We start from the raw sequence: 25,515 nt of genomic DNA, 5'->3' as shown, positions 1-25,515 counted from the left end.
ACACAGCAAAGCCTGGCAAGCTACCGGTGGTATATTTGACATGCCAAAACCAGTAACAACAAGTCTCACAATGGAGACTTAACTGGTGCCCACTCCAGCAAATTGATGAACAATGGGAAGACAGTGCTACCCTGGTTAGCTTAGAACTTTTGGGAGGCAATTTGATTTGTCCAAGGCTCTAGAAGCCTTATTTTATATCTGTAGGTGTATGTATATTACATGCATATATCTGTTTATATTTGTGTGTATACATGCATATGCATATATGTTCACATCCAGTGGTCCCGGTTTGGAGACTACTCATGCTCTGTGATTAGACATGATTCCATTGTGCATAGAGACCAGGTGGTGCTGGGGATGGAACTCAGATTCCCTGCACACAAAGCACGTGCTCCTACCTCTGAGCCCCTCCCTGGCACCGGAAGCCTTCTAATATTAATGGAAGCTCAGACTCTTAGGCGAATGGTTCATGACCATATTTTGGAGGAGAAATAAGAGAAAGGTGATGCCTTATGTTTTAATTTACAAATTTCAGATGTATCATCTCACGTGAACTTCACAGCCTTCCCCCTGAGAAATGGGTCTCACCTCATTTTCCAGGTTTGGAAATTCTGGATCAGGGGTAATAATTTGTCTGCCTTGAGCAATCCCAATTCCCGGTCTTCTGACATCTGGTTTGTTGATCTTTCCTCACTTCCTCATAATCTGGAGCTGAGGCTGGTGTGTCTAGAGGAATGCGCACTTGAACACCCTGTGGGGTGATGAAAGGGTTTGTTTTCAGAGGTGGGGGTGAGTTCATGGCTTGGGCTTGCTACTTTCCCCTTTAGGGGTAGGCTCCATTTCAAACATTGTCATTCCACTTCCCCCCAAATGAAGGAAAGGGACTGGAGCGAGCTTCCCGGCCAGCAACAAAGTGTCTTTATTTTCCTAGTAGAGCAGAGAGGTCAAAGCACTGTAAGATGCCTCGCTGAGCATAGACTTGTCTTTCCAGGGAGAAAGCAGCTCTCCTAAGTGCAAAGTAGGGGTTTTCAGAATATTGTTCCTCAAGTGGGATTGTCAGAAAATGTCTGACACTGAGAGGAAACTCTCCACAAATAGAAGCTGCAGATAAACCTGGGGTGCTCATATGTCTGTCAGGCAGGAACTCTGATCTGGGTTGCTTTAGAGGAATGAAAATGGGATTCTTGTCAAAAAGGAAAGAGAAAACTGTTCCGTATGTTGCATTTCACCTACTCTGTGCGGGGCTCCGGAAGCAAATATCTGTCCTCAGCCTCTGTCTGTTCTCTCTGGCAGACATCCGCCTGGAGACCTGCTACATGCGCTATGATGATGAGGAGTGCACCCTGCCCATAGCTGGCCGCCACCGCATGGATGCCTGCTGCTGCTCCGTGGGGGCAGCCTGGGGCACCCACGAGTGTGAGGAATGTCCAGTAAGGAACACGCCCGAGTATGACGAACTCTGTCCCAGAGGACCTGGATTCGCCACGAAAGAAATCACTAATGGGAAACCTTTCTTTAAAGGTACAATTTTCAGAGTCAATTTCTGCTTCCTTTTATAACGGGGAGGTGTTCTAGGAATTACCATGGCTGTCTTCAACACAGTCCAACCCTGACCCTCTTATCAAGCATTCTTTGCTTTCTCATTGACAATGAGCAAGCAGTGTGTTCTGAAATGAATTTACTTTGCATATCTATCAAGGCTTCCTGAAGTTATCTGTTTTACACACTGCCTGGCATTGTTAAGTGTTAAAGTTGATTTTAGTAGACATATGAATGTAAATTCTTGGAAATTCTCATGCCATTTGCTAAAGTCCTGGGTGATGACCTTTTGTCTGATGACTGAAGTATCCATGTCACCTGAATATAGATGGTGGAAGGGCAAAGCATAGGAGATCCAGGGTCAAGTTTTCTTTGTCCAAATGCAGTGGAATTTACTCCTATGGTGAACAGCATGGTGACTTATAATGTTTCAAATATGATTTCAGTTTATTAAGCAATGTTCAAAAAACTTAAGAAGTTGCAGATTTAATATAATTCGAAAATTGGTTTAACCTTCCCTGCACAATGACATAGAACTTTTGTCCTTTAACATATGGAAAAATCATAATTGGTTACTCAATATCTCAATATTTTGATTATTCAATTTTGATTATGTTCCCAGTATAAAGTTTTATAATGGTTGCCCACAGTATCTTATAAGATACTGTGTTTTGTTTTCGTGTTTTGAAAGTCTGTATCTACTTATTGTACTTCATAATTAAATCAATTTATAAAAATGGAAAATTATATAAATACCTCTCAATTACCCCAATGCTTAAAAAAGTGGGGCTGGAGCAATAGTACAATGAGTAGGGCACTTAGGTGTGGTTGACCCAGGTTCCATCCCTGGCTTCACATATGGTCCCCCACAAGCTCACGAGGAGCGATTTCTGACTTCAGAGACAGGAGTAAGCCCAAGGCACAGCTGGGTGTGGCCCAAAAACTAAAAGAAAAAAAGCATGAACGTCTCTTTTGCTGAGTGTTAGAGCAAGAAGCCTGAGAGTTAAATTATCCTCTCTAGAGAAGACAGTTTTTAGGTGTATCTTTTCAATGTCTCAGCAAAATTAAAAGAAATAGGAATGAATTGCTCCCAATTCTGCAGCTATGCTTATCTGTAGAAGGACTTGATATTCTTTTTTTTTTTTTTTTGCTTTTTGGGTCACACCCGGCGATGCACAGGGGTTACTCCTTACTCCTGACTCTGCACTCAGGAATCACCCCTGGCGATGCTCAGGGGACCATATGGGATGCTGGGATTCGAACCCGGGTTGGCTGCATGCAAGGCAAACGCCCTACCCGCTGTGCTATTCCTCCAGCCCCAGGACTTGATATTCTTGAGCTTGAGCCTACCTCTTTTGTTTCCTGTGATATTTTGTAGAATTGAATTGGTATATTTTAGCTTTACTTATTGCTTTCAAAATGCCCCTCTAAGGCAAAACTCAGATCCCGTGTTATATATTCTGTCTCCTAGTTTACAAGTAACTCTCTTAATTATATTAGTGAATCCTTAATATATGCAATATTGCAAAAATATTTTGAGTAGTATATATTACTTGCAAATAATTTAAAATATAATTGGCACCATCTGTGAAATTCTGTTTTTTAAAAAATGCATCCAAAAATCATAAATGAATCTCTCATTTCATTATACACTCAATTGGCTACTGTAGGGTATTATTTTCCAAGAATCATTTACATGCTTTAAATGTAGACCCCAGAGGTTTAAAATATTTGTGCATTTATTTGGCATACTGTTACTAAGTGTTCAGTATGTATCAGACCATGAATTTACTTAAATCTCAATAGTATCAGTTTGGGATTTAAGAACCCCAATAAATATATGTTTTGCTTCTCTCATCATACTTTCTAAAATGTAGAATTTTTAAAAATTCAAAACGTTTGCAAAGTCCTACTTCTCACTTTGTATCATTGTTAATAAAATAGTTCTTCTGCTCATTGAACACCCAATTTCAGGAGCTTCATTCCTTCTGTAAAATGCATATTGCTGAATCTTGAATTAAGATGTTATACAACGTGGGTTAAAAAATTGGGGGGTGGTGAGCCTTCTTCATTGGTTTCTCACAAGCTTTAACTATATTCTCTCTTTCTTGAAGATATCAATGAGTGTAAGATGATCCCCAGCCTCTGTACCCACGGCAAGTGCAGAAACACCATCGGCAGCTTTAAGTGCAGGTGCGACAGTGGCTTCGCTCTTGATTCTGAAGAGAGGAACTGCACAGGTCAGTGGATGGGGCTTGTTCTGGGGGAAGAGTCTTTCCAGCCTCCAGTTTAGGCCTGCTGGTATAGGAATTAAAGGCTGCTGTCATGCCTAACTTGCCATGGACTGTTTTCTGCAGATATTGATGAATGCCGCATCTCTCCTGACCTCTGTGGCCGAGGCCAGTGTGTGAACACCCCAGGAGACTTTGAATGCAAGTGTGATGTAGGCTATGAGAGTGGATTCATGATGATGAAGAACTGCATGGGTAAGTGTGTGGACCATTGATCAGTCTGAGAAAAGAAGGGCTTCAGAGGCTTTGATGACTCCAGAGTCGAAGTCCCATCTTCTTCGTGCTCCCTGGGTCATTGGACTCCTGAGTCAGAAATTTGTCCAGGACAGAGGAAGACTGGCCTGGAGAAGAATGAGGGAAGTCATGCTGTGCAGTGGGGGGTGGCTTTAGACACCAGATGAAGGTCCCCAAGAAGTAAGTTTAACGCCTTAGGGATAAAAGAGCAATTCAAACACCTGCTATGATCTATGATAGAAATGGAGATTGAATTAGCTATTTGCATTAGATCAGGTTCCTTAGAAACAAGACAGAAATGGGGATTGTGGGTATCTATGTACGTGTGTGTGATATTGGGAATCCAGCTTAGGCCCTCACACATGCAAAGTGGGAGGGTTACCACTGAGCTACATCCCCAGCCAAGACAGAGTGTTTCTGTTTATTTGGCTTTTGTTTTGTTAGTGGGGGAGACGATACCCAGCAGTGCTCAGAGGTTACTTCCAGCTCGGTGCTTGGGGTCACTCTGGGTGCTTCTTAGTGATCATATGATTCTGGTGATCAAAGCTAGGCTTTTAGCATGCAGAGCATGTGCTCCAGCCCATTGAATTCTCTCCCTGGCTGAGATGAGAACTTTTTAAAGGCAATGCTCTTCTCAGACACCCATCAGGAAGTGAGGGAGGCAGTTAAGGGCATGGGAAGAAGAGTTTGGCTGTATTTTAACTTTAGCTGATCCCAAGAAAGAATACTTAAGGTATGTGGCTGAAGTAAGGGGACCAAGATTTGGTCTACCTATTTTAGTTGGCTAGGGGCAACCCAAGTCTAGGAGAAGATGATCTCTTATCTTCCAGGCATTTCTGAATTCTGGGTGAGTTGGAATGCATTGTATAGAAGGGACTCTGGGAGTCATTAGTAGCCAGAAGTGCCAGCAATTGGTACAGTAGCATACTGGGCTGGCAGGAGGACTCAAGCAAGATACCCCCAGTGACTTCAACATGGTTCTTTCTTTCTGCCTTGCAGATATTGATGAGTGTCAGCGGGATCCTCTCCTGTGCCGAGGAGGTACTTGCCTCAACACAGAAGGAAGTTACCGCTGTGAATGTCCTCCAGGCCATCAGCTGGCCCCCAATATCTCCGCCTGTATCGGTAAGGAGGAAGACTAGGTCTTGGACCCACTTTTCTTCCAGTGTCACAAGCAATCTGGTTAGTGTTATCTTTTTACTTCTTCTACAGACATCAACGAGTGTGAGCTGAGTGCGAACCTCTGCCCCCACGGCCGCTGTGTGAACCTCATTGGGAAGTACCAATGTGCCTGCAACCCTGGCTATCATTCCACGCCCGACAGGCTGTTCTGTGTGGGTAAGCTCCACGTGTTCATTTCACTCACTTCCTGTCTTGGATCGATTCATCCCAGCCATATCCTCTGATTTCTAGTTACAGCCTTCATTTCTTTCACTTTCTCTTTCTTGCTTTCTGCATGAGAAGTTCCTCTCATAGTGGCTCCTACCGCTTTGGAGCTCATGCTTCTGGTCTGTTCAGAGAACCAGCCAAATGGAGAATGCAGAATGTTTTCATTCTAACAAGCACAATTTGACCCAGGCCACTTTGAATTGTGAGCAGCAGCCTATCTTTGCTTATGAGAAAGCATGCCAAGACAAATGAGCAAGTCGTAAAACTGGGTGATGCTGAAACAAAGTCAAAGAGTCCAGGGAGTAATTGCCATGCTTACATGGCTTACTCAAGGATTTCAGAGAAATCCTCTATGGGAAAGAAGACCATGATATGATGAAGTAGAGGTTCAAGCTGGCGTACCTCACAGATAGGGTTTTGAGGAAACAAATGTTTTGCTTTGTGGCTGGCCCTCTGTAGGCTTAGTTGGGTTGGCAAGAGTGGTACAGAAAGTCCTGTGGCTTTATTGTGCCCAAAGTCAAAGTGAGATTTTGTTGAAAGTGCCAGTTTTGGCCTGGATTGGGGTGGACTCATGTGAAACTGCCAAGCCTCACGTGGTTTCCACCCCAAACCATAAATCAGCCCAAGTTATTCTAAACTATGGCACTGGGAGCTCAGACCTTCCCCTTAGCTTTCTGAAAAGGACTGGAAACTCTGCCAATCAGCAGAATATCAAGTTTAGAACTGAAACTCTGACCCTGAGAATTTCTTCTATGTGCACATTGGTATAGCTAACATTCTTCTCAAACCTAGCAGAGCTACTACATTGCATGGGCACTAAATTATGGGTAATTGTCTTTCTTTTTTGTTTAGTTTTGTTTGGGGGCCACACTCAGGGATTACTCCTGGTTCTGCACTCAGGGATTACCCCTGGTGGGGTCAGGGAACCATATGGGATGCCAGGGAAGAAACTGAACAAAAATTAGTGACTGCCACTGACCCCAGAATGTTTTCTGTTTTAATTTTGCTCAACCCAATACCTAGAAATTTTAAATACAATTTATGATCTAAACAGAAGAAGGTGATAATATTTTCATTTTTCTTAGACATTGATGAATGTAGCATCATGAATGGTGGCTGTGAGACCTTTTGTACAAACTCAGAAGGTAGCTATGAATGTAGCTGTCAGCCAGGATTTGCACTCATGCCCGACCAGAGATCATGCACTGGTGAGTAGCTTTTAGCTTCCTTCTCAATAGAGCCCTGCGGTGAGATGTCAGTCCTGGAGCCAGGCTAACCAGAGTTCAAATTGCTGTTTTGTACATATTTTAGCTGTGGGAGTTAGAACCTGGCATATGCACCCATGGACTATGTAGTACCTATTAATAATTGAACAGAATTTCTCAGGTCTTTTGACTAACTTCAGTGCTGAGTTTATTCCCTAGAATAGCAGTATCAGGAGCACCTGAAAATGTATTTGAGAAGCAAAACGTCAGGCCCTACCTTAGGCCTGTGAAATCAGAATCTTCCGAGGTTGTGTCCCAAAGATCTGTTGTATAAACTCTCTAATTGAAAAAGACACATGCCAAAAATCAAAAACTCCTGTCTAATTTAGAACTCCTGTTGTTCCAACCTGGGATAGAAGAGACATGTAGGCAGCTACAGATAAGAAATGAAGTCAGGCAATGGGTTTTAATCTTGACTTAAGTTATAAAGAGAACTTGGGGACTCAACTTTATTTGACCTAAGTTAGAAAAATATCTCCCTTGAAAATTCTTGTTATAAATTTGACCCTAAAAATTTGACATTGAAAATAAATTAATTCACTAAAAACATCTGAGTAGATCTGCTTATGTTCCAACTATTTCCTTTTTAAAATATCAATTAAATAAAGGTGATAGAATTGTACCTTTGTGTGTGAAAATTAGAAAAACAAAATCTATTGTACTTTCCTATAATAAACTCCAATTAGAGAGAAAACTGCTGAATTATTAATTTTTAAGTTGTTGTCAATCTTCATCCTAAGGAGAGTATTGTGAATCTGAAAAAGCACTTTTCTTTTTATTAACCTAGGATAACTTTAAGGAATAATTTATGGAAAGCTTCATATGGCTTAGAAAGATAATTATCTTATGTATATGGACTGAGTTTGATTGACTTGAATCAGATAAATAATCACTGAGTAACAGAGCCAATTTTAACAGTATGCCATTGTTGCTTTGTCCTCTAAGACATTGATGAGTGTGAAGATAACCCCAATATCTGTGATGGTGGCCAGTGCACAAACATCCCTGGAGAGTACAGGTGCTTGTGTTATGATGGATTCATGGCATCTGAAGATATGAAGACTTGTGTAGGTAAGAATACAGAATCATTCATGTCTGATTATTTGACAAGGGCTGTTTGCATAAAGATTAGTTTTGATACTAATACTGAAAAGCTGAAACTTCAAAAAGTAACTTTTTTGCAATAGTGATATGATGCTCTTTTCAAATATGTCCTTTGGACTAAGTGAACCATTGGCCAGCTTCACATGGATAGTTCTTTTATTTCTATGCACTGTTTCTGTCTATTTAACCCTCTTTATGCCAAGATGAGAAGTTGGATTTTTAAGACTTTTACTCAAGGCAAGCAAATTTATTTCTGACTAGAATGCAGTAAATGCTGGATTATTTTTTAAGCTAGTGTCTGTAGCTGCCTTCAAACTTGCTTTACTTTTCTCTTTTAATAGCTAATATGCCTTTAATCCCTTCAAAATGTTTTTAATCTCAAGCTTTATGTAGTTTTCTTTTATAAAGGCTTTATTGAGGTCTTTTTTCTTTCATGTCCTCAATTTCTCTACCTAATGTGTTTAATTTTTACTGTACCTTTCTAAACATAGGGAGGAAAGTTATTTAACTTTAATGCATTAATCTACTATCATTAGTGTCATTCTGGATCATTTTTGAAAGTTAACTTTCCTTTTTGTTATGGGTCATGTATTCCCCTTTATTAAATACTTACTAACTTTTCATTGGATGACAGACATTGTAAATTTTGCCTTCATGGTACTGTGCATTTTTGTATTCCTAAAATATTTTTGAGCTTTATTCTGGAGCACAATTATGTTTTTTAAGAAGTAGATTGATCTCAAATTCTTGCTTTTATGCTTCTAAACAGCAGTCTAGAGCTAATTTTGCTTCATTACTGAGTCAAGTTCCTTCTGTGTACTCTAACCCTGTGAATTATTTGGCTTTCCATTCTGGCTGGTAGAATCTGGCACTATTCGAGGCCTTCTGAGAACTCTGATGATTATTCCCTCAAGTTATTTAGGGTAGTACTTCTGCCAGCTTTGAGTAGTTTCCTTACCTGAAGGCATTGTTCACTATTCATCTCTGCAGATCTCTATAGTTTGCAGTGGAATGGTGGTGTGTGTGTATTCAACCCTTTCCTATCTTTGCCTGATTCCATCTATGACTTTAAAACTCTTCCAAACCCTAATCAATAAAGAGAATTTATAGAACTTAACTATTTTATTCCAAATAAACATGTATTTCAGGGTCACTGTCATTTATTCCCTACATAATTTGTGATTATTCCCTACCAATCAAAAATAACATTGTCATTTGGTGATTGTTTTGTCAGACTGTAAGGCAGATTCAGTCCTTGTTACTCCATCTTGATTAGAAGTATAGTGTCTAGAATTGAAAATATTTCAATTGTATCCCATTTATACTTTAGAAAACTTTTATCAAATATTTATGAAGTCCTAGAAATTAGTAATTTTTAATTAGGAAAATGAAGTTTCCAATCTTGTGCATTAATCATGCTTGTTCACTTATCCTTTTCTTTAATTATTGAAAAGTAAATGTTGACATGCAAATAGAATTTAAATTTTTATTTTGTAAAATAAGTGATGTTTTAACAAGTTTTCTAGACTGTCACCTAAGTAATCTCTATACTCAGTCAAAATTAGCCATTATTTTTTTTTGATGACTTGGTATACTGCTTGGAACCTAGTAAAGAAGTTTGCATGATTAGCTTGCAATATAGAAGACAAATGTGAATTGCTTCATAAAAATGATATTTTTTTTCTAACCAAAGCATTTCTCCTTTGCTAGTCATTTTTTATTTTGCCATATTTGTTTTACCTTAGGGAAAATAGTATTTAATGGTATGAAACAATTGGTTATGTGAATTTATAATGTCTATGCCTTACAGATGTCAATGAATGTGACCTGAATCCAAATATCTGCCTTAGTGGAACATGTGAAAATACAAAAGGCTCATTTATCTGCCATTGTGATATGGGATATTCAGGAAAAAAAGGAAAAACTGGATGTACAGGTACTTTTTGCCTTCAAATTAAATAAAATAAGAGACTGCTACCATAATTATAGATGTTATAAAACTATTAGTAATTTAATTATAAGTTTTTATATAGCATTTAAATAATTAAGCCTGCATTTATAATTGAAAGTTGTTATACTTTAATTTGGATTCTACCTGCAAAACAGATATATTTGAAGATCACCACATTTTTTAAAGCTAAAATCACATTTTATATCAAAATAGTTAACATGATAATTATCAGACGTGCATATTCCCTCTGTAATGTGAATATTTCCAAATACTTTTCATTATAATGCCACATTAAGGTTTTATAATTCAAGTTTCTCTTTGAAAAAAAATACAGCCATTCATGTATTTCATCAATTTTCATCAGTCTTCTAATTGTTTAAATTAATTTGCTTTTGATACATTAAATTGTTTTAGCCTAAATGCATCTTTATTACTGAGGCTTAGCAGATCTTGATGAAGCAATGAGTAAATTGTTTATAATTTATTTGTTTTATACCAATAGCACATAAAAAAATCTTTCCAGGGTATTTGTAAGAGTTAATTCTATTAAAATGTCAAATGGAAGAAATAAATCTGATGAATGATATTGAGTGAATAATATTGTTGGGGTTGTTTTTGTTTTTATGGGTTTGGTTTTGTTTTGGGGGCCACAGACAGCAGTGATCAGGGCTAAACTGCTGACTCTATACTCATAGACCACTCCTGGCAGTGCTTGGGAGAGCATATGGGGAGCCAGGGATTGAACCCCAATTAGTTGCATGCGAGGCAAGCATCTAACCCACTGTTCTTTCTCTTTAGCCCTGAATAATGTTGTTTTTAAGTGTTTAGTTGGTATTTTCAAAGTTGAGGTAATAATGCTAAGCATGTAGAATAATAACTGAAGTTTTAGTATAGTATTGATAGTAGCATAGCAGATATATAGAGAGGTAGATAGATAGATATCACTGTATCACTGTCATCCCATTGCTCATGGATTTGCTCAAGGTTTTAGTATTGTATTGATAGTAGTATAGCAGAGATAGATAGATAGATAGATAGATAGATAGATAGATAGATAGATAGATAGATAGATATCACTGTATCACTGTCATCTCGTTGCTCATGGATTTGCTCGAGCAGGCACCAGTAAACGTCTCCATTGTGAGACTTATTGTTACTGTGTTTGGCATATCAAATACACCACGGTATATATATGGTAGCTTGCCATATATATGTATATATGTACATATATAGCACAATTTTTGTTGCTCTTTTATTTTTTTTGGGGGGGGTTACATCTGGCAGTGTTCAGGGGATCATATGCAGTACAAGAGGTAGAATCCAGGTTTGCTGCTTTCAAGGCAAGTGCTTTACCCGCTCTCCTGTCTCTTTGGCCTGTTTGTTTAGTGCAATTTTAAACATAATGAAGATAGTTGTGAAGTTGATTATGCAACTATCATTTCATTTTTTTGAGGTGTGGCCACACCCATTTGTGCTTGAGAGCTATTCCTGGCAGTGATTTGATGACCATATGGTGACAGGAATTGAACCCAGGTTTTTTGCATGCAAAGCATACTCTGGCCCTTTGAGCTATCTCCCTCATCCTTAACTATAATTTCTTTACAGTGAACAGATTTTAATCTCACTAGTTCAGTTTTGAAAGCTTTGTGGCTTAAGATGAATATTAAAATATTTGCAGGACGGTAATATGATAAATGTACAGAATCTTTTCTTAATTATATCGACATTGTCAATAAGTTTCCCCAATTTATTATTCTTTCAAACTTTGCAATAATGCTAAGTTCAAATTTATAGGTATTACTACTGATAAAAAAAGTTAACATCTTAACCAAACTATAAAAAGTGTGAGAAGTTAGAATACTTTAATGTTTACTAGTTATTCTTCATATAAATCATGGCTTAGAGTCATGTTTTATGACTAGGAGTCATAAAACAGCTAGGAGTCGCTGTTATAAACGGCCCAATGTTTAAAGTACTTGATCCGTGTGGTCTCTAGGGTATAGATGATGTCTGCAGCCATACCACCCTGAATGCACCCGATCTCCTCTAGGGTATAGTTGACGCTCACTTCAGTACACCTGTGGTTCAAGCTTTATTTTTGGTTCTTAATACATCTATAAGACTTGAGTAAGGGTTGGCAGTAATGAATGGGAAAGTATGACAGTTCTATATTACATTCTAACTAGTAGAGGCTAAGTTTTGGTTAAGTTGAGCTCATTGAAATTCAACCCAGAGAATCATCAGGCTTATGAAGAGAGAAGTTAATCCAATGGAACAGTCTTTATTTCATATAAGAAAGGGGTCTCTAGAATTTCAAACTCCAAATTCCAGCTAACAGAATAATGTGCAAAAGCTGATTATTTTAGAGCATAATATAAGTGATAGCATAGCAGGTAGGGCACTTGCCTTGCATGCAGCCGACCCAGGTTCAATTCCTCTGCCTCTCTTGAAGACCCTGACAAGTTACCAAGAGTATCTAGCCTGCACAGCAGAGCCTTGCAAGCTACCCATGGTGTATTTGATATGCCAAAACCAGTAACAAGTCTCACAATGGAGATGTTACTGGTGCCTGCTCGAGCAAATCGACTAGCAATGGGATGACAGTGACAGTGACCAGAAACAAAGTTTAAACTTTCATGAATTATTAATATCATTTCAAGGAAATGAGATAGAATGTATCCAATGTCTTTGATACAGCACCTGTCATACAGTAGCTGGCCAGTCTAATAACTATTGTCATAGAATGAGACACGTGTCTAGAGGTCATTTTGAAGACATAACTTGCAGTCTAGAAAAATGCTCTGCTACCATTTGATACACACTTGAAATTTGTTTGACAAAGAGAAATCTTTCTGTGTATTGAGGAGCTCGTTTGTCACGAGAATGTGCCGATTCTAAGGGTGTGTTCTCCATGTTGTTTAAATGAGGTCACACTGATTTTCCTGAGAACACAGTTTTGCAGTAAATCATGTAAACTGAAACATAGCTCTAAAAGTCCTACAAAATACTTGTTTTCCCTAAAGGCCATCCTCCTCCTCCACTTTTAAATTGTCATCTACTGATCTCTTAATTGCGTAATTCCAGCTAGCACAGCAAAGATGAGACTTGGGTTTCTTGGCCCTTTCAGTATCGGAGTAGCAGGGAAGAAATTCTCATGTAAAGGAGGGAGAACTCTGGAGTAGGTTCCTAAGTTGGAAGAAATTCTCAGGGTTGATAGTTAGGCAAGTGTTCTTCTTAGGTCAGAACCCCCTGCAGTGAAGCATGGAAGGACAGGATATATTTGGAGAGCAGAAAAAAAGAACCTCTGTAAATACTGTTATTAACAACCCAGGTATCACAGATGATTGGAAATGACTTCACAAACAGGAATTGGCAGTCAGTTTGGTGTACTTAAAAACATTTTTTAAAAATTCTGAGCCAAATGCTTTTACAATCTTCGCCCCCCCCCACCCCAACACACACACCCATACACCCACACACCCACCATGTAACTAGGGCTCTTTTAATCTGCTTCTCATTAAAAATTAGTGTCACTCACAACATAGAATGCCACCAGGTTACTTTGGTGATAGTCATGTTCAGGAAAAGTGTTTATAGTGTCCCAGGGAAACTATTCTAAATAGGATATGGATCTTGCTTAATGGGATAAACAAACCACACCACAAACAGCAGTGACCTTCAGGCCTGGAACTGCATTTTTATGACACAGTAAGGAAATGTAATCTGTATCTGCTTCTCTGTGTGTATGCACGCAAATATATTTGAATGAGCACCCTATAAAGGAATTATTAAAATATGTATGCTATTTCAGAGGGAAGAGCTTCGTTTCATGCGTACTGAAAAGAAATGTCCTCTGGGTTCCATTACAGCTTTGTCTAAATATTTCAGCTCCCTTGCCATTACAGACTGTTTCCATTTTAACAAATAAACATGTCTCCCCCCCCCCCCATCCCCTTAGCAGGGTTCAGAATCCACCCACCTACTTACATTCCCAGCCCACGCAGATGTTAACGGTTTCTTTTTTCTCTTTAAGTTTTCTTCCAACCATGGGTACTGCTAAGGGGAAGGTTGATTCAGTGGGAGGAGAATGTACGTTTGTGGAACACTGCATATCCGTCCTTGGATTATCATTTAGATAACACATTGTAAAAGGAAAACTCAGTTGCTGTCTGATGCTCTCCTTGTGCAGTTCTGGCTTCCACAGCCATTTTATAAGAACTTAATTCTATTCGTACTACGTGTTCACCCAGTCCACCAGTAAATAGGGCAAAGCATTAAAATCAGATTTCTTCTCAATTAAAATAGCAGGATTTGGGGGGGATACCAATTTTCAATTTGTCTGTTTCTTTTCACATGGTAAAGATCACCCAGGGGTTTTGGCCTATGAGAAAGAGATTTGGATACTTCAAAACCACCAGCACGCAGAGAGAATGTGTGCCCATTTCCTGCCCATTTCCTCACAGTTCTTATCATTGCTAATTGTCCTCTGCTAGCTGTTAGCCTGTGGAAACTCAGTTAAATAGACTTGGCTCAATTTTACATACAAATTAAGAGATCCAAGTAGCCTTCATGTTTGGCCTCTCCATTCACATCAACACTCTGATGCCTTAATCAGGGAACCTAATGAAGCGTGACAGGTCTTCAGTTTAGAGTCCATGCATGTGATGCCCACGTGAAGGGAAGGCAGGTATTTGTGTGAGTGATGCAGCTTCTCCCTAAAGACAGTCTGTCAAGGCCAGAGGCACTCTGCATTAGAGGAACACGCCCAGGAGCTGTGTCTAAGATTGGCTTCAGGGTTTTGTTCTTCAAAAGAGCCATGAAAGTAGGATCTTTGAGTCCATGTGAGGAAGCTTCATTGGGGTGGAGAAGGTTGCAGCGTCAGCCCTACATTTGAATTTCTTTGCTTTTCTTGGCTCTTGCTTATTCTTAATCTTAAAAAGGAATTTTTTGTCTGGAGCAAAACTTGTGGGGGAAAGAGAACATTTGTACAGAAAGAGATGTTCTTGGCAAGCCTGTGTTATGTTTCCCTCACATCATTGAAGAGTTGAGTATTTGAATGCCACATTATTTGTTTGCTTGTTTTTCTTATGGCTCAGTTTCCCCCTGTTTGCTTTTATTATCAAGTACAATCTGAGGTCCAAGTTGCCTATGGAAATAATGATGAATAATATTTAGTACACACATATATATGAACAATCACACAGGGGTCAAAACCTTCTACTCACTTTATGACAAAGTCTTTTAAAATTGCTTGTCATATATAGTGAATAAGCATCAAGATTCCTTTTATAAATATTCATAAAATGAAGAGTAAATGTTGACTCTTGAATTTCTCAGTATCTCAGAGCCATGATACAAGCCTCTTACAAATACAATTTCTTCTCAGCTAGAAAATGTTGCCCTGAAATCCAGTTATTTTCTTGAATTGGAAATTTGTATTTACCTTCAAAGAGAGTGTCCCTTAAAAACTTTCAAGTTTTAGTTGCAATATAAAATATGCAATATTAAACTATAAAATCCTTGTGAAATTAGGGTAGCTGTGATTATTACAAAATCAGAAAGAGAGAAATTACAGAAATACCAGGTTGACAGGCTATGATCATCTCTGGAAATTGTACTTGGTAGAAAAGAGGAGTAAATCTTCTATAAGTCTGTTAATACCAAGAATGTGAAAAGTCCATAAGCAGGATTTAGGATAAAGTCCTAATGTGACTAAAGTAATCAGCTCCATTAGGGAGCTGTGGCCCAAGGGAACGTGTGCTGATCACTGGCCAGGACTGCTAAGTCCCAACTGGTCCTGGCTCTACCCCTTGCTGACTTTTAAGCCCTCACATTTCTCCGTTCGTTTTGTCTAGAAAATCCCTTCATTCTATAACATCTGGACACTGGAATACATAAACAGTTGAAACACATTATTTTCCCCTAACTCAAAGATCATGACAAAGAAGGGAAAGAGAAAAGAATTGACTCTGTCAAAGTGGTTTGTGTCCTTACACTGACAGGAGTGATTCCCCAAGGAAGAGAGAAGTGTCCATGGCCCACTGACCCTGCTTAGGAGCTCAGTAGGTCAGACTCACTTTCTTGAATTCCCATGCCTACTTACCACTGTTATTCCTGGGTTGGCCTTTCTCCTCATTTTCTTGGAATGTGCCATGCTCAATTATTCATTTGGTTAAAGCTCCCAGTCACGAGTTTAAAGCAGCTTGGTATGTGCCTCCCTTGACCCGCCCTAATAATTTAGTACATTTTCTATGACTGCCAAGGTTACATTAAAATGTATCTAGACAATACCTTTTAATTTTAAGAATATTTTCCCAACCGTGTTTTCATCTTAAAGTTATTAGTGACATTGCAAAATATTTTTGTAGGAAAACTGTCACTATTTTATTTTGTGTTTGCTCTAGAAGTTATGAAAAGACCAAAGATCCAGGACCATTTCAGAGCTTCAGATGGAACATTGGGCAAACAGCATGTTTCCAAACACTTTCAAATAATTTAATTGGGCTTTTAAAGTAAACAAAAGGGTAAACATTAGTGTGTGCCCAGTTTCTTTTTTCATGTCACTATTTAAGTGATCATTGAAAATTCTTGCAACATTTCATAAGCCAAAATTATCCTTCTTGACCTTAGTTCTGTGTCAGACATTGGTTTTCATAAGGAGTCATAGTATTTATACCTATGATTTCTCTTTCTTTATGAAAAAGTTGACTAAGAAGTTAGGTGCCTGATTTTTATTCTATAATGGATTTGTTTTGGGAAAAAAGATTCTGGCACCAATTTTAGTTCTGATCATCAATAGGGTGTCATAGAATTCAACCCAATTTTGACCTTTTTACCAGTAGATAGTGGACACCATAGGATAAGGTTGCCTAAGATTGTTTACATATCAGATCTCAATTTAAAATCCAAATTACTTGAAATTGGACTTTCAAGTCCAAAGTCAAGTACTCCTGACTGACTGCTATAAATTCTAGATATCAGAGTTTCCCACCACCCTCTTCTTGATTTAGATTAATTTTCTAGAGTGACTCACAGAACTCAGGAAACCAGTAGACTTTGGAAATAGCTAAATGTAAAAGATATAAAGGGCAAGGTAGGGGGAAGGGACACAGAGTTTTGACCAAAATCATCTCCCTGAATCTCTACTGGTAAGATTCACCAACCTGGGAAGTTGCTGAACTCTGGTTTTGTGTATTTGTACGAAGTTTTTCTGTGCAGGTAGTACTGAGAAAACAACTGGAAATGGATAGAACCTTCAAACTCTCCCTCTAGAGGTCAGATATAGTTGAGATGGAAAGTTCCAGTTCTCTCTAATCACAGGTTTTGTTCTGCTGGCAACCAACCCTGAACAACCTTACATAGTTTCCAAGGTCTCCTCATTAGCATAACAAAAGTTACCTTTCTTCCTCTTCTCACATAAGAAATTTCTAAGCTTTTCACAGCTCTGAACTAAAACTGAGATGAAGAACATATGTATATATACATATATAATTTATAGCAAGACATATATATATACATAGATATATACATAGATATAAGACATAGATATATATGTCTTTCTATAAATCACAGTATTACAGGAAACAAAACATGTTTCACTTTAGCAGTCCATTCTCTTTTATTGCATTTTATATGCTAAAATCAACTTTGACTAAATTTGGAAATGGAATTTCAGGAAAATGTAGAATTTGGGGGGATATGGAATTGTTCAGCTATGGGAATCCTAGTCTGCTACATCCTATAATGAACAATCTCCATTGCATTGACTTGAGTTTTAGAGAAACACGCAAGAACAGTTGAGTCTTCAGTAACTCTTCTAAGCAGCTAGGGAAATGATAGTTCACATCTTACCAATAACTTTGTAGTACCTCACAAGACATTTAAAAGCAATGTAAACTATTATTCTATAGTTGACTGAATACAAAATAATAAAGCAGAAATGTGGCCACAAGAGTTACTAGCACAGGATGAGAGAAAAGTAACTTGAAGAGTAGGTCTTCAACTGGAAAGAGGTTCATTTCATTTTGTAGTGACTGGACACATACAAAAATAATGAAAAATAATCAGAGTTTATAACAGCAAGTGTATCACATTATTCTTCCTCTGTAAGTTGAAATTTAAGGCTGTTTGGAATATTTAACCAATATGAACACTTCATCAGTCTATGTTACACTGTAGAAAGAGCAAAATCAAGTTCATTATGGATCAGTTATTTGAAAGACAAAAAAAGGCATCTGTGGGAAACATTTTTTAAACATTTGGTTGTTTTTCCAGACATCAATGAATGTGAAATTGGAGCACACAACTGCGACAGACATGCTCAGTGTACCAACACAGCAGGAAGCTTCAAATGCAGTTGCAGCCCTGGCTGGATTGGAGACGGCATTAAGTGTACTGGTAAGTTGAAAACAACTGATATGCCTACTCTTGATCTGCATAAATTACTTTGGGAAAATATTAGTTCTGAAAGAAAATTGTAATGTGTGCATTATTAGTTTAATGTGCCCCCTTTTCTTTCTGTAACAATGTGACCTTTTCCCTTAAGATCTGGATGAATGTTCCAATGGGACCCATATGTGCAGCCAGCATGCCGATTGCAAGAACACCATGGGCTCATACCGCTGTCTCTGTAAGGAAGGCTACAGTGGCGACGGCTTCACTTGTACAGGTAGGTTCGTGCTGGGAACCACTGAACGGCAGTCAGACTAGAGAAGCAAATTGTTTAGTATTTGTTTAGTATCCCTTGGACTATCAGCTACTTCCTGAAAGTTGAGTCAGTTCTAGACTTCTTTTAAATTATATTTTTTAATCCAATCACTGTGAGATATACAGTTACAAAGTTGTTCACAATTTGGTTTCATTCATAAAGTGTTCCATCACACTCCCCTTCACCAAGTACATTTCCCACTACCAATGTCCCCAGTTGCCCTCCCTGCCCACCCCCGAAGTTTAGTTATTTGAAATGTCCCCATGAAATAGAAATTTGAAGCATAGACCATTAGGGCAAGCTCAAGATCTAAATACACACATACACACACATATGTACATATCATCATCATCATCATCATCATCATCATCATCATCATCATCATCATCCCGTTGATCGTCAAATTTCTCGAGCGGTCTCAGTAATGTCTCCATTCCTCCTAGCCCTTTGGATCCTAGAAGCCTCTCTTTACTTGTTCTATCCAATGGTGCTGCATTAGAGGCTCTTTCAGGGTCAGGGGAATGAGACTCATCATGTACATATATATGCACTTATATATTATTGATACTTGTATCATTTTAACAGTGATTTGTTTAAAACAAATCATATTTCTGTGCATAAGCTTATCCTTTATATTTTTGTGCCTATTTCTTATTACTGACTTGTTTTCCACATCAACCCCAAGCATGAACTTGCTGAGAAAGCTATGTAAGAAAAAGGCATTAGATGAACATTATATATTTTCCTCCCACTAGTCATCATGGTTGCCCTTCCACACTGATATAAATAATAGTTTCATAATTTATTCATATGGAAGTAATTCTCTTTCAGTTTCATCATACATGACAGTTTTCTTCTTAACATGACAGAGTAGTCATAGAATATTTCAGTCATATATATTTGAGTATAACAACTATAACTTTCTATAAATATTGTAAAATATTATAAATATGATTATATAACTAATACACATACTTACATAACTATATGTGCACAAACAAAATATTTTCTAATGTCAGAGGCTTTGATGTTAAATGGATATTGAGATTTTTGTCCAATTAGCCAGTAGGTAGCATAGCTGCACATGACTCGGAGCATTCATTTTCTTTTGAGCACTTAGCTCACAAGAAATCATGTCAACATAAAAACAGGCAGTGAGTGACTTACCTGGAAAATTTATTAACTCATTGAAAGTTTTAATCAGAGTTGAAATTGTTTTTGCCTAACCCAATAAAGTTTTGCTACTGTAGAACTCCTGTCACTTTTTAGAACATAATGTAAGTTTCATGTCCTAGCCATAGCTGGATCATGTGTTTGATACTTAATGCTTCTAATAATTAACAAACTTCAATAGAGATTTTTCCATCAGAGCTGAGCCTGAAACTTGAGAAAAAAAGTAGAAACCATGAATTCTTTCTTTGCTGTCATGGGTTTATCCTCATAAAGAACCTACTTGAAGGAGCATTAGTTTGAGTAATTCATTTTATATCATGAGAGATCATTGAACATGCAGGGAACATGCAGGATTCTGCATCTGAACTCCATGTTCACTGGTTATTCATTATTATCATCCAACAAAGAATACGAGGGGCTGGAGCGATAGCAGAGTGGGTAGGATGTTTGCCTTGCATGTGGGTGACCTGGGTTCAATTCCCACATCCCATATGGTCCCCCAAGCACCACCAGAAGTAATACTGAGTGCCTGAGGCAGGAGTAGCCCAGCATCGCTGGGTGTGACCCAAAAAGAAAAAAAAAAGAATACCAGATGAATGTAAATGTGTTCAATAGAAATGACAGTGAAATCCCCACCGGGCAGGATGTTGGCAGTTATAAAAATGGTGGCACCTGAGGAATCATAAAACTCCAGACTAGAAGGGCTAACATGTGTTCCTCTCTGACTGCAGATCTTGATGAGTGCTCTGAGAATCTGAATCTGTGTGGCAATGGCCAGTGCCTGAACGCCCCTGGAGGGTACCGCTGTGATTGCGACATGGGCTTCGTGCCCAGTGCTGATGGGAAAGCTTGTGAAGGTAACGGAGAGAAAAGCTAATGGGAGCTCTCGGGGCCTGATGAGATCAGGTTATTTAAACATCCCTGTTGTTTTGTCCTGTTTCATTTTTGAATTGAGGTGTGTTTTGGCCTCACATCTAAGCTACTCAGTTTAGTTTGTGGAGGGAGTCGGTCTCCAAGTTGACCACTTCTCATTATGCAGAGGAAAAAAATCTCAGCTCTCTAGCCACAAGCTACACATCCAGTCCTAGCCAGATAGTCTCCAACAGCACCCTGGAAGGCTGAAATTAAAAAGCCAACCAAGTGTCTTTGACTCAAGGCGACCTATTCATCTCCATTGCCCGGGGCAACAAGTCCAGGTGCTGGTCCCCTGTTAATATTTCACTGAATTCTTCTCTTCAAATATGAAAATATGGTTCTGATCTTTTTTTAATCAATGGTGTGGATTCTTGAAACAAAAGCTTTAAAATAATAGAACAGTTAGTTTACATGTAAAGCAATGTGGCCTGGGCATGTCCTACTTGTTCTCTAAATATCTTATAGGAATAGGGAGTGGTCTTTTTTGCAGATTCGTTCAGTCACAGGGGTTTTTGGGATAATGCTATAAGAAAGGCAGTCATGAGATCTCTCAGCTCGAGGACTGCCCTGTCTTTCTGAGAAGTGTGGGTCAGATCTGATCAGCCCTGGGAGACTGTTCGCTTAAGATGGATCCCATCATGAAACACAAAATTCTTCTCTTTATTCACACTTGTCAAATTGAAACACGTTATTCTTCACTGAGAAGAAGGAAGGACTACAGTGAACTAAAAAGATTTCAGTAGAAATAAACAAATGATAACAATCGACATAAGTTTAAACAAGGCCCTGATTAATAGCTTAACTAATCGTTGTTGCTTGTTAGTAGGACATTAACTCAAAATCAATCTTTAACTGTGGCACATATACCTAATTCTTTCATATAGTTCTGCGTAAATACTTTTCTTTGTTATGGGCCCATGCGGTGTGCTTTATGCAGTTTATATTAAATATGGAGGCCTTGATATAAAATGCCTCTAGGGCAAGAAACCAGATTATGCTCTTGATCCCGTGCCTAATGCCTTGTTTACTTTTGTTTCTCCAAACATCCAAGGAAAGCAGGTACTGTGCTACCTCTGGTTTCATAAATAGTCGCAGTGAAAATTTTGCATCCCTTCATGCTCTAAGGGAAGCTTTTGTTTGTTTGTTTGTTCTTAATATAAATCATCACTGGCAGAGTGGTCATGGCTATTTAAAACCAGTCTCAAGGCTGAAAATGTGCCCACGGTTCAATTAGCCACACAGAATGTGAACTGGAGGCGGGGATGGGTGTAGGAGCCCTGTCTGCAGTTTCTAAATCTCTATCAACAAAAGCAAACACAGCTCGTAGTTCTAGGGATCCACGGGATTATAGAACTGATTACCCAGTTACCACAAAGCTTTTGTGGGGTGTATGCGATTTTAACCCACAGCAAAACAAAATAGCACACAGCAGAATAATCAGAGAGTTGAACTTGAGGTGGTGTGTTCAGCTCTTGCTTTTCCAGAGAGGGTGGGTTTGCCTGTGCTGGGGGGCGGGGGTAGGGGTCAGCCTTTCCTTCATAGCATCAGTTGTCTCATGGTGTTAAGTCTTTCTCTGGAGAAAAGGCATTTCATTTCTCCCTAACCCTCGTTTTTTCTTTTTAAATCCCTCTCCAAGATATTGACGAGTGCTCTCTTCCAAACATCTGTGTTTTTGGAACTTGTCACAACCTTCCCGGTCTATTCCGCTGTGTGTGTGAAACAGGCTACGAACTGGACCAAAGTGGTGGGAACTGTACAGGTAAGGTACCCGCTCAACTCAGAATCGGTCCTTGTCCATGGAGACCCTTATGGGGGATCCCATCACGGCATTCACAGCTTCAGAGAAAAGCATCAGGAATTATCAAACAATTCTCTTTCCTTAGACAGGCCAGTAATGAGCTGTGAAGATGCAAGGCCTGGGGCTGAAGGCTTTAGGGACTATCTGTAGCTGGAGAGTCAAGTTCAAAGTTCAGAGCTAAATCTCCAGGAGTCTTCTAGCACTCAGGTTACTTCCCATAACCTCCTCGAAATTGGCTTTCAACTAGAGTGTGCCTGCCCAGGCACCCTTTCTTCCTTTGGATTTTCTAACTATTCTTGTGTCAACTCGGGCCTCCAGAGGCCCTCAGGGAGCTGGACTCTATTGCCTGTGTCCTTTCCTCAGTCTACCCTTCTCACCTCCCTTCCACACCATCATAGTCCTCCTAGTTCTCCTAGGATTTAAATGGAATGAATTGCCTGCAGCAAGGTCACCAGGCCCAGTGTTGAGGTGTGGGGATAGGGGATAGGGTTATCATCCTCCAGGCCAATCTCTCCTTTGTGTGTGCCTTTGAAATATTTGAAACAGACAGAAGGATTTCATATTTTTTTGAATTGAAACCGAAAGGGAGCTATGAGGCCTTGCCTCAGGGATGGCGGAAGACTCTGAGTGGGCATGAGGAAGCAAACTCAACCTGTGTGTATGTCTGCCTTTGCACACAGCTGCACAGAGGCTCACACGCCCTGTGGGGGAAGCAGCAGACTTTGCCTGCTCCCGAGGGCTCCCTGGGACAGCTTGCTCTAATTTGATGAAATAATAAGCCACACATATTAAATATATTTTCTTAAAACCTGTGTCTGAATTTTTGGTTGACCGAGGTCACCATAATGTTTTGCTTTCAGTTACCTTGACTGGAATATTTTGCCTCGTTCCAAAGTTATATTTTCTCCTGATGACAAATTGGAATCCTTAAATGTGTTCCAGAGGAAAAAGACCAAAGACTCTGACATACTTCCTTCCTGAAGGGTTTTAGTCCAGAAGGGGAAAACTGTATTTCTAGGTATACTTATAACTAGGAGCTGTTTTTCTAAAAGTTCTTATTGGGAGCTCATTGAAGCTACTGTTAGAGGGTAAAGTCTGCCCCACCTTGGCACAGATGATAATTCTGGCCTTTTGCTGTTCGGTCATAGATGTGAACGAGTGTCTAGATCCAACCATGTGTATCAGTGGGAACTGTGTCAACACTCCTGGCAGCTACACCTGTGACTGTCCACCTGACTTTGAACTGAATCCAACTGGAGTTGGCTGTGTTGGTAAGATCGTCATCACAACGTTTTGGGAATCAAACTGTTTGCTGTTTTTAAAACACTGTTAAAATTCCATTCCCAAATATTAAAGACGAAATAGCATAAAAATGTAAACATACCCCAAATTTGACCTCGATGGTGGGGTAATTCTTGCTAACGCATATGTGCTTATTCCAGCATATGTGCTTGGGTCTTTTGACTTATTAATATGTCAAAGTATGGGTTTCGAACCAGTTTCTAAAAGGGATTTGAATTTTTAACCCTCATGTAGTATAAGGCAGCCTGATGCCTTTTTTTTTGTTTGTATATGGTAAATAGATACTCGTTCTGGAAATTGCTATTTGGATATTCGACCTCGGGGAGACAATGGAGATACAGCCTGTAGCAATGAAATTGGAGTTGGTGTTTCCAAGGCTTCCTGCTGTTGTTCTCTGGGTAAAGCCTGGGGGACTCCTTGTGAGCTGTGCCCTGCTGTGAACACATGTAAGTGGACATCCTCTGATTTATTATTCTTCTTCCACCCCAGGCCAGGTCTCCTTTCTAGATCCACAGAATAGAAGCCACAGAGGGAGGAAGCAGACACTCTTTTCTACTCTTATTTAAAAGGTTAGGTGGGGAAATACCTCAATTCTCTGAGTGAAAAGCAGGTATCACTATTTGTAAGATTTTTGCAAACTAAGTTACACACATCATATTTTTTTTTTTACCTCACAGACACATCAATTGATCTAGCCACTTGTCATTTATGAATAGTTTCAGAAGTTCTAGGACAGACCTCAGTGTCCCCAGGATGGAAAAAGAAGAAACTTGTTAAGCAAATATAAAATGGAAGAAATTGGATTAGGCAAATATAAAATGGAAGAAATTGGATTAGGCAAATATAAAATGAAATCAGTGAAAGACTAGTTATGTTGTGGGGACATAAGACAAATGACAGGATTCCATCCTTGATGCCGTATAACCTTTATGTATAGATCTACACCACTTGGTGTGGCACTATATAAAATTTAGTGGCAGATTATTCCAATCTTATGATATGGCTTGAATAAAAACTTTACCATGTGAATTTTAAGGATATAAGGACATGTACGATGCCTTCAAAAAGTTTTAGACTTTTTATTTTTTGAGGTGGGTTCTATAATATAATTCAGATTCCAATATAGATTATATAAAAAGGATTAATGACTGCATATCATATATTAGGATAGATATATGTTATTTCTTTGCCAATGGGACATTTATTTGCTCTTTCAAAATGCATTTATTGAGTTCCTAGGGTGTGTTCTTTAGGTAGGTAATGATGAATTAGGCTAGATTCTAGCTTTCAGAAAGGTATGGTCAAGGGCTAGGGATGTGTCCCAACAGTAGAGCACTTGGCTTGCATGAGTGAAGTCTGGGGTTCAGTTTTAAGCACTGCCAGAAAGAGTCACCTATTGGGCAAAATGGGAGCCAATATGTAAGAATTACTGGTTTCCTCCCTCAGTAAGGGAAGGAAAGATCAGTTAATTGCTTTTCTCATGAGTGGGAGAAAGGGAACATCTGAGAAGCTGGGAAAGAAAAATCAATGGTAGACCACTGGTCTGCATGTGTAAGACCCCAGTTTCATAGAAAATAATACAAACAACAACAACAGCAACAAGGAAACATGGTTTTAATTAGGACTTTATCAGCTGCCACCTATATGCCACCTAAAACTTTGGGCAATTTACTTAGCAAGTTTGAGTTTCTTTGTTCATAACATACTTCCCAGAATTAAATAAAAATCCCTCTCATAAATGCACTTTGCACAGGATTGAATGCTAAGAAGCCACTTTCTTCTCTCTTCTCTTCTGATTAATGAACACTGCATTTTTTATTGGACTTTGAAAGAAGGGTATGACATGA

The 25,515-nt window shown here is 38.9% G+C and overlaps 1 protein-coding gene across 1 annotated transcript in view; it reads left to right on the top strand.

Annotated features, from left to right (window-relative positions):
• Positions 1-25,515, top strand: part of FBN1 (fibrillin 1) — a 263,339-nt gene that overhangs the window by 179,219 nt on the left and 58,605 nt on the right. The window contains exons 25-38 of the mRNA XM_055132062.1: positions 1,294-1,521; positions 3,654-3,779; positions 3,897-4,025; positions 5,064-5,189; positions 5,277-5,402; positions 6,539-6,661; positions 7,664-7,789; positions 9,633-9,758; positions 18,048-18,170; positions 18,319-18,441; positions 20,385-20,510; positions 22,205-22,327; positions 23,515-23,637; positions 23,950-24,114. Of these exons, the coding sequence (XP_054988037.1) occupies positions 1,294-1,521; positions 3,654-3,779; positions 3,897-4,025; positions 5,064-5,189; positions 5,277-5,402; positions 6,539-6,661; positions 7,664-7,789; positions 9,633-9,758; positions 18,048-18,170; positions 18,319-18,441; positions 20,385-20,510; positions 22,205-22,327; positions 23,515-23,637; positions 23,950-24,114 (1,893 nt within the window). The remainder of the gene's footprint in view (positions 1-1,293; positions 1,522-3,653; positions 3,780-3,896; positions 4,026-5,063; positions 5,190-5,276; positions 5,403-6,538; positions 6,662-7,663; positions 7,790-9,632; positions 9,759-18,047; positions 18,171-18,318; positions 18,442-20,384; positions 20,511-22,204; positions 22,328-23,514; positions 23,638-23,949; positions 24,115-25,515) is intronic.

Source organism: Sorex araneus, chromosome 3 (assembly GCF_027595985.1).
Source record: "Sorex araneus isolate mSorAra2 chromosome 3, mSorAra2.pri, whole genome shotgun sequence".
NCBI lineage: Eukaryota > Metazoa > Chordata > Mammalia > Eulipotyphla > Soricidae > Sorex > Sorex araneus.
Note: the sequence above shows the minus strand (reverse complement) of the source record. Positions and strands in the feature narration are given on the sequence as shown.